Source organism: Mytilus galloprovincialis, chromosome 1, assembly GCF_965363235.1.
Source record: "Mytilus galloprovincialis chromosome 1, xbMytGall1.hap1.1, whole genome shotgun sequence".
NCBI classification, from domain to species: domain Eukaryota; kingdom Metazoa; phylum Mollusca; class Bivalvia; order Mytilida; family Mytilidae; genus Mytilus; species Mytilus galloprovincialis.
This window is the reverse complement of record NC_134838.1, coordinates 83,998,053-84,008,754: the sequence shown is the minus strand read 5'-3', so window position 1 is coordinate 84,008,754 and position 10,702 is coordinate 83,998,053. Positions and strand designations below refer to the sequence as shown.

The 10,702-nt window shown below is 31.3% G+C and overlaps 1 protein-coding gene across 1 annotated transcript; it reads left to right on the top strand.

Annotated features, from left to right (window-relative positions):
* The first annotated feature begins 426 nt into the window (after positions 1 to 426).
* Positions 427 to 1,499, top strand: LOC143047695 (GTP-binding protein Di-Ras2-like). Its single transcript, XM_076220928.1, has one exon. It carries the CDS (start codon positions 470 to 472, stop codon positions 1,460 to 1,462), a length of 993 nt encoding a protein of 330 aa, XP_076077043.1. The 5' UTR covers positions 427 to 469; the 3' UTR covers positions 1,463 to 1,499.
* Positions 1,500 to 10,702: the final 9,203 nt, after the last annotated feature.

The window sequence follows — 10,702 nt, the reverse complement described above, 5'->3', positions numbered from 1 at the left end:
TTCGCATCTCTTCTTTTTTTTCTTTTTGCAAAAGAAAAAAACCCTTTCTATTTCGGGATGTATACCTTCAGTAGGAATGCTCAACCCATAAAATAGAAGCAAGGTTTATTTTTGTATTACTAAATATTTGCTTGATATTGGAATTGGTTAGATTTTATTCAGATGTATTTATGTTTTGCATGGACCAGATTAGATTTTGATATAGTTATAATTTAAAACTTCATCGAAAAATGTCACATTTAAGAAAATACACAAACACGTTACATTCAAAATCAATACGTCATTTACTTATATCTTTAGATCAAAAAATTTCATTGGTGTACATTTTAAATTCCTATTTACACCTTTCATACGTAGACTTTTACGACTATTTAAACCAACATACGCAGCCTTTTACAACTATTCAAACCTTTGCGTAGTAAATAATACTTCATTCGTCATAGAAAACAAAATAAGGTAATTTTTTGAAATGACAGAATTACAGTCTAGATCTCAAATAGCCGTTCTTGGTTTAGGAAGAGTTGGAAAAAGCTCAATACTGCAACGATATTTGAAGGGGAAATTTTCGGGCGCATATAGAGAGACAGTTGAAGACATTTATCCTCAACCTTATGATATTAATGGAAAGCGAAGATTTGTTGATTTTATAGACACTGCCGGGAATATATACTTCCCTGCAATGCGTAAAATATACATTTCGAAGGCTGGATTCATTCTAGTTTACTCAATCTGTGATAGCAGGTCATTTGAAGAGGTACAAAAGCTGTGGAATGAAATAAAGTCTGCGAGGGTAAATAATTTAAGTATACCTGTTGTAATTGTTGGGAACAAACTAGACGAAGAAAATAATAGACAGGTGGAAACCTTTGCTGCATTAGAATGGGCTTACAGGGAGAACCTTGGTGGATGTTTTATAGAGGTTTCTGCAAAAGATAACAATGCAGTCACAGAAGTTTTTGACATGCTTTTAGAACAGTTGGGAAATAGGAGAGCTGCACAGCCGGAAACATTCAGAATACGTTCTACCAGTTTTACAAGAAAAGAAAAGGAATTTGATAAATGTCGCAATAACGGTAAACAGAAGAAGAATAAACAGATGGTGTCATATGAAAAAGTGCAGTGTTCAAGCAAAGGTTACCAGGATAACGTATTTGACGATTTCAAGGAATCTACAATTTACCGAGTCCAAAGAAAACAAATGGAAATGTGTAGATCTATGAGCGATAGCGATACTTTACAAAAACCAAATTATAGTGGAAGACAGTTTTTACGCAGCATAAGTATGCCCGATGAAAAATCAAAAAGCGGGTACCAGGGATGGAACAGAGTTCAAAGACTTATGAAAAAATTATTTCGACGTTCAGATTCCATGGAAACCGACTCATCACGTGTTCAAAAGACGGAAGGTCACACTGTCATGTTGTTGCATAGTAAATTACCAGGAAATGGAACACGAAGTTAATCTTTAGTCTATGTGAATCATTTGAATTTGGATAATTTTGTTAATCAGTATTAAAATTTTTGAATATAATCATGTTTCGAATATGTGCACTTTTATTCGCATTCTTGAATATATAAATAAAGATATTTATTTGAGACCAGTTTATCATTTTAACCCAAATCCTTGTCAAATCTAGCATTCATGAACTACAATGTTAATCCCCGTTTTTCGAGGTACGTCTTCCTCAATTTTTAATCTCAAACCATCCATATTGCAAAGTATTCCAAGTGCTTCTAGAAACCTCTTTCTTAGTTATTCACATCAATTTTATCAGTTACCAAAGCCGGGGTCAGAATCATGGTGAAATCCACTCCAATCAAATGTGGCTACTGACAAATTCCAAAGATCAGTGACAGTACATATAATGAAAGTATTTTTCTCTTTTTTTGCAGTATTATTGAATCATATGATCTTTTTTCAGCCATTCAACCCTTAAAACAGGTTCAATTGACCCTTTTTTCTTTAAATGTCCTGTACCTAGTCAGAAATATGGCAGTTGTTATAAAAAAAATCGTTTTTTCTGTATGTTGGTGTCTGTTTTGTTGTACTTCAGCGTTCTTGTTATCATTGTTACTTTGTTTTCCTCTTATAGTTGATGTGTTTCCCTGGGTTTTAGTGTGTAGCCCGGATTGGTTTTCTCTCAATCGATTGATAACTTTTGAACACTGCTTTTATACTACTGTTGTCTTTATCTATCAACGGCCCTATACCCAACTATTTTTCAAATCAAACTAAATGACAAATTGAAAGAAATTGATCAAGCTATGATTCTCGATATAGAATCGGAACGTGCATGTAAATATCTTGAGTAGTTGATAGATAAATCTTCTTTTTAGAACGAATACCAATTTGATTTCAACAAAAGAATCATTAAAACCGACATGATTAAAAATTTTATTTAACATTTTCCCATGTGAACTGACTGTACTCCTGTTCCTCTTCTTAAGCTTGCATATTTATAAGTAAATACATCTGACATAGACTTCCGACAGGAGCTTCTTCGCTATATATTAAAAGTGTGGGACATTGTTGAACGCATCTATAAAAGGGAAGGATGCACTTGATACACCATCAACTATCCTCTTCATGCCGGTCGGCATTGAAGGCCCTAAGACACTTGATACAGTTAATAAATAAACTCATCATAGATACCAGGATTGCAGTTTTGTTCGATTCATTCCTTGACTTATATTTAGAAACTGAAAATGAGGGCAAGTTAGGAAAAACACATTGAGACAAATGAAAAGATTTCTGCTTTCCAATTGTGAACGTTTGATTCCTATGTAGCGTCTACATATGGAGTACATATACCAAAAGGGATACGATAATACATAGCTTGTATTTATTATCGTGTTTCCTTGATAGTGGGTTGCTGTATACAAAGAAGTTATCAAAACCAGCGGTGAACTGGAATTCGCCTTTCGGATTTCAGTGGACGATACTCCGAGTTTGTAGACAGTTATTGAGTACTAGTTTCTATTTTTTAGATGACGATGAATATGTCCATAAAAGAGGGACGAAAGATACCAGAGAGACAGTCAAACTCATAAATAGAAAATTAACTGACAACGCCATGGCTAAAAATGAAAAGACAAAAAGAATTGAAGCACCAATCATGTCCTCTCCTCTAGAATAATATTAATCACCATATATTTACTTACACATCGTGTGTGTTGTTAGCGAAAAACTCATGATATTCTTTTATCATGTCTAAGAAATTTGTCTTTGATGATTTTCATTTATTAATGCATGTATTCATTTCATCCCTTGAACAAGAGAATTTGAGGAATCAAAATTATTTCTAAATACAATGCAAACATTTATGATAGAAAGCATAGATTTTCTTAAATATTATTTTATAAATTTAAAATTTTCTTTTGAATCTCGAAAATTTGACTGCATGACTACAAAATCTACAAAAATCAAATACAAAAAAAAGATAACAGTACTTGACCTGCTGAAATGAAACAGACCATACCGTTCTACCCATTATCGAAGACTTCATGCAGTAATGTCACTAACAGTTTACCAAGACACAATCTCATTCAATATCAAAAAACAACCATTGAGAAAGATAGAAGTAACTCTTCTAAAAGCTTGTTTATAAGAAGAAGAAAAGAAAAAGTTGGTCTTTTGATCAACAAAGATATATTAAGGAGGGACGAAAGATACCAAAGAGACAGTCAAACTCATAGACTGAAATTGAACTAACAACGCTATTTGTTAGGGTTATGAATGTTAACCTAATTGATATGTCAATAAAGAAAAAAACTGATATATTTAAGATTTTACGCGCGCTAAAAAATGAATGAATTTATTCTTATAAAAAATAACACTTTGTAAGGATGGTATGTTCGAGCGGTTCCTGTACTCACTTTCAAGCTCAAGCACAAAACATGTTAGAGACAAACAAAGTTGAATACTTGATTGACAATGTAAGAAAAAGTAAAAAGCAAAAAGAATCTAAAAGAAAAGATAAATTTATTTCAGGTGACATTTGTTTTTAATAAATTTAAAATTGTATGTTTGAAATCATATCTGAAATGAATCAAATGACTACTGATCTGCTTATACTCTTGGGACTTTAAGAAGTGGTATTGACTAAAGGTTTCAATTGAAAAAGGTTACTGAAAAGAAGAAAAAACTTTACAACATGATATGAAGAAGTTCATGTGAAACAGTGAAAAAAATTCGTTCAAAGTTTCAAAGTTAACGAAAATAGCCTAGTTTTTTAACATTTGAAATATCGCCATGTTAGCCTGAAAAGGCTATTTATGAAATAATAGGTGTAAGAAAGCAGAAGGTATGATTTCCGTGTCAACAAAATGGGAATGAGTAGATAGAAAAACAGTTATGCTGTCTTTTGTTTATGACGTAGTGTCATTAATTCAACCTTTTGTTGTTTTTAAACACTATCTGTTATGTGCAAGCTTAAAGATATTTATTCGCAGTTGTTTTACTGTGGTACCTTCAACTTTGTGTAGTGATGGTTAAATGTCATTTTGAAAGAAAACTGACTCTCTGAAATATTATTTTTTAATGCTCTGCAAGATTGTGTTTTACTTGGGCTTCTAACTGATTCAGCACCTTTTATGTGATGTGATGTTTGGTTTTTAGACGAAACGCGTACCTGTCGATCCAAGTTATAAGCATAGAACATTTAACGAGCATTAAGATTTAATCGCTGATTATTGACGCTTTAGAGGCGTTCTTTATTGAAAATTATCAAACACGTATGGAAATTTAACCAAACAAGATCACAGACTTAGAAAAAAGTAAAATCACAAAAATACTGAACTCAGAGGAAAATCCAATCGCAAAGTCCATAATCACATGACAAAATCAAATGACAAAACACATCAAAAACGAATGGACAAGAACTGTCATATTCCTGACTTGGTACAGACATTTTCAAATGTAGAAAAAGGTGGATTAAACCTGGTTTTATAGCGCTAAACCTCTCACTTTGATGAGCGTCTCATCAAATTCCGTTATATTAACAACGATGCGTGAACTAAACAGACACAATAAATAAAATAGTCAAAATATGGGTACATCAGTCATCATTGTGTAACAGTGTTAAAAGGAACAATTTAATAGAACACACAAAACATCTATCTATCTAGAAGGCGACCGTTATGAATAATTTTTTTTCATTATTATATATTTCAACTTTCGACTCGATTTAATTATATATATGATTTACTATTCATCTTATCAAATATCATTGATCCAAACAAAACAAAAATGATTGTGTGTATAATATACCACCACTTTTATAAACAACAACAATTGTCAATCAATGAATGGATTCCTTACACTGCCGATTAGGCTTGACCTAATTATTGAAAATAAGCAGAAAATTAAACTTCTGTTACGTAAAAAATTTAAAGCGCCTCGGTGGTCTACTAGATGCGTTTCATGTTCAGGAGGTCGTGTATTCAAACCCCGACCAAAACAAACCAAAGACTAAAGGCTTAGAACGAGGACATTGGGAATTAGGGCAAAAATTGGTTCTCTCTGGTGCGTTCAGAATCAGACACAGCGTTGGTTTTGTACAAAGAAGGGTTAATATACATATTGCATTTAACATGTCATACATATGCATGTTAATTTTTAATTGCCCCTTAAACAGCCATACATCAATCTTCAAACTTTTATTTGTGTATTTACCATTGTAAATTTTTAACAATTGGCTTGAATGGTTCTTAAGTGATTCGATTTCTTGGTAAGATATATTCTAATATAACAGAAGACAATTTGCCTCGTATCTGTTATTCAGTTTGAACTGTTGTCGATATCAATCAAGTTTTGTACTTGAATTGAAAATCATACCAATAGCTACACATTGCACTAACACTGGCTCATGTTACTTCCAAAAAAATATAAAAACAACACTTTCTAAAGTTCATACATCCAACGCGCTGTCCTGGGTTTACCTTCATCAGGAACGCTCAAATCCGAATATTTGAAAGACGAGGATGTATAACAATTGTAACAAAGTAGAGTTAAAACTGATCTAATAGATATGATAAGGGAAGGGTTGTCGCCTTTAAACTTGTTCAACCCAGCTACATTCTGTATGTGCTTGTCAGGAGACTGTTAATCAGAAGTTGTCGTTTGTTGTTATGTAACATATTGGGTTTTCGTTCACTTTTTTGTGCATAAATTAAGCCGTCAGTTTTCTCCTTTTAATTGTTTTACATTCGATATTCTAGGGTCGTTTATAGCTGACTATGTAGTATGAGCTTTTTTTTCATTATTGAAGGCCGAACAGTGACCTATAGTTGTTAGTTTCGGTGTCATTTGGTCTGATTGTATGTGATGAATATTTAAGTGTTAAGTTAGTTTAACCTACACAAATTATATCATATATGTTTACAGGTAAACACTTAGCATTCGTTATCATTAAACTACCCACAGATGTTATATGTGGTAAGTCTAAAAGGGAATTAAACATTATCGACAAACTGAGGTCTTTATCGCTTGTTGTCCGCCCTGTTGTATTTTTTTTTATTTAATCGTATTTTGTAATGGCATCTTAAATCAAATCTGAGGTCTTTTTTATTAAAAGCCAACGGGTCAAAATTTAAATTCGTAAATAATCAATTTAGAACTTGTAGCTGTGTAATTCCAAGACGCTTCAATCGTAAATTGTCAATAAGTAACTGTATAAGTTGAACATATGTGATACATATTTATTAGTATTCCTTGAATTCGTGATTTGTCTATTCAACATTTGATTATTGATAAAAAAAAAATTAAAAAAAAGAAGAAAAAAAAGTAGCCACTATCCTTGAACTAAATTATTTTATTTTTTTGTTTTTTATGCACAATTTAATCAAGCTTAGGGTTTCCTTTTTACTTATAATTTTACGTATTCAATAGTAGCATGATATTCTATGAAAATAGTACCAAATAACTACATATTGCTAATGTTCCTTTTACTTGTAGTAACTTTTGACTTGCTTTTTTATGTCAATTGATCTGAGTTGTTTACTCTCTAATTATATTCATTCGCAAAATGTTTGTAGAAATCAAATTTTGGATTGTTTTTTCTTTTTTTGCTGCTCACACTATGATTCATATATAGAAAAAACTAAGTATTGTATTTGAAATAATTATAAATTAATACTTGTCTATGTTTTGGTTCCAAATTTTTAATGTTGTAGTTTCAATATTTTATATTACGTGTTTTTAAAAGATCGTTACTTTATATCTTCATTGATTGTTACCTACCTGAAATCACCAAATGCTTGAAACTGCATAGAATCTATCAGTTTCAATTTAGTTCACACGCAGTAATGGAAAATAAAACATCAAAATCATTGTACAGTGTTTAGTTATTAGGGTTAAAGGTAATAACAGGAGAATATTGTGCTGGTATTTGCTGCAAATGCTATGTATTGGATTTCAAACTATTACTAGTGCAAATGGAAATGCCGATAAACATTAGTTTTTTGGGGGGGGTTGTGATTATTTGGCAAAATTGCAATCAAAACATTATCATTATCATAAAAAGGATCGCCTTTCTTTGAAATCTACAAATTAACAGGGATCTTTGCGATATTTTTCCTTCACCGAAATTTTACGTGTTAGGTGGAAGAATGTCTATCAGGAGTATGAAAGTGATAATTTTGTCAATCAAAAATAAAATATATCAACAACTTTTATATGTCATGATAACAGTGAGTAAGTGTGTTTTGACAACCCACGGGTGTTTACGTGATGCTACCAGATAAAGAATCTTCAAAAACAATAAAGTTTTATTGACAACTAAGTATTTTGAGTTTTCATAAACAAAAAATATATGGCATTGTATACAGTTAATTTATTAAATTATGTTTATGCTATAATGCACGTATAATCGATTCTCAAAGCGTTTTTCTTTTTTATCCCAGCTTCTTATTTACATTACACAAACATTAACAGTCTGTACTATTATTTCTTTGCTCGTCTTTGGTGATCCTATTGAATATATTGATAGATATAACAGGATGTGGTATGAGTGCCAATGAGACAACTGTCTGTCTAAGGCACAACTTATAAAAGCAATCCATTATAGGTCAAAGTACGGTCTTCAACTCGTAGCCTTGGCTCACACCAAACAACAAGCTATCAAGGGCCCCAAAAAATACTTCTGTAACAAAACTACTTGAAAAAATCTGTCTTATGATGAATAAAATATTTTGTGATCTTAAGGTTGTTGTATTCACTGATTGTCGTTTTGTTAATTGAAATTATAATATTCAATTGTGACTTTTGGGAAATAATTGGCGTGAGGAAAATCATCAACAAAAAAATTCAAAACCATTTTTTCTTTGATGTTAATCACAACGTAGGTACATATTCATAAGACAAATATAGATACCGGGTAATGTGAAGAAACAAAAGTTACAGGAAAATCAGTTTGAAATTTTAATATTAGATGAAACTTGCATATAGAAATCATATGTGGTATGATTAGCGATGAAAAACCTCTCCACAAGAAACCAAAGCAACTGTACAAAAAAAGCCAGATTTTAAATATTGTATTTCTTTTGGGTATCTAAGGTAACTTGAGTTAACATCAATATATGTAATTCTGTCCACATAACACAATTATGTTTGCTACCTCAGGCTAAACTACAAAAATATCAAATGGAAAGGGACAGACTATTGTTTTAATTAAAGCAATGTATATTCCTTCATAAAGTCTATTCAGATCATCATACCCGATAACTATCTAATAAAAAAATGTGTCCGTATCAGGTAAAGCAAATAGCTACCTTCAGAAGACATGCTCGTACTACAAGCATGACAGCCAAGGATTGTAAGTGTTTGCATTAGATAGGAAAAACAGGTAAGAACCATATCATTTAAAAGGGCCAATTATAAATATCTAAATTTAAAAACAGAATGATGATACTTAAAGAAAAAAAGAGCGATAAAGAATAAAAAAGTTGAATAAAGTAGCTGTCTGATTAATCTTTTGAACCTAAAAAATTGTTAAGATGTTACTCTACGTTGTTGTTTGATGTTCCAGACGTAAGGGTACAAAAAAAGTATTGACAGACAAAGAATCCCATAAAATAGTTAACAAAGGTAACATGTATATAATCTAACCTGACAAAATCAAGCGCTTGAATGGAAAACAGCTGTCATATTCATGACTGTAAAGGTATCCACCATACATTGCATTGTCTTTATTATACTACTGTTGCATTATTTATTATAAATAACTAAAAGGGGAAAAAATGTCTGAAATATGCCTTCTTATGTCATAACAATGACGCGATGGCTACCGCAGATTTATGCAGGACATAACCCTATAATTAGAAAAAAACAGTTCACAATAAACACAGTCTTATATAACAACGGAGGGCTTTGAAAAAAGTACCAGTAGTGAATGTAGAAAACCAGTTTGACGACTTTTTCTAAACCTTGAGCGATAATCGATATTGCACAAGTTGTATGGTCAGCACTATCCTTTCGACAACAAACTAAGAAACAAAATTAAATGTATGACAATTGCAACTCACTAAATTATCCTTGCTTTCAGTTTCGGTGTCAATCTCAATTTTTGTTTTATCTTATGGTGAAGACACACTAAGATGTCTGACAAATCAATATTTCCAGTAATATTTTGTAATTGCGTTGATTTTTGTGGATATCTAAGATCAATTTATTTTCTAAAACATTCTCAAAATTGCATGTAAGCAACAATTCACGCTATCATCATGTGTCATTTAGCTTTCCCAACATTTAGATAAATGCTCGTCTTTTGATATCAAAACTGGCCCATTTACTTGGCCCATTTGCTAAATTTTTAAAACGAAAGGGAAATCTGAGAAAAGTTTAAAAACATGAGAATTTATTGCATATTTTAATACTTACATTATTTTCAAGATACTATTGTATTCGAAAGTATAGTTTAAATGTTTACTGAACATCTTTTTTTATTTCTGAATACCTTTTGGATAACACCGTTTGAATAATTGCATCATCTAGTAAATTAACATTAATTCTGCTTATCCGAAAGCAGGATTTATGAACTTGTTTTTTCTTATTACACTATTTTTCACTAAACAGAAATTATTACTTAAATTAGTTCGATAAAATTTCTCTTTTGCCAAAACAGTGCAATGTCATATCATCGGCATAGATTTCAATTTGACGTGCAATATTTTCTGACAGTTTATAATCAGAACTTGTTGATAAATATTCCGTATCAACTTCACAAATAATACACGATGGTCTTGAAGTATAGATTTTGCGTACTGACGTTGTTTATCATCTTAATAACGTGTTATATTATTATTTTATTTGTCTTTATTAATATTACGTTTACTGTTAAGTCTGTTTTTTTAGATATCCGTTTTGACGTAACTCTGGGCTTATGTATCCCATCATACTTTGAACGACAAAATTATTTTATGATGTGACTCTGTACCTATGTATCTTGTCATACTTTGAGTGACAAAATTATTTTATTTATTAATAGTACTTTTACTGTTAACCCCCTTTTTTTGTGATATACATTTGACGTGACTCTGTACTTATGTATCCCGTCATACTTTGAACCACACCATTATTTTATTTATTATTACTTTATACTGTTTAGTCAGTTTTTGTTATATCTATTTTACGTGACTGTATTTATGCATCCCGTCATACTTTGAACGACAAAATTATTTCATGTCTACCTGTGCGAATTTCAAG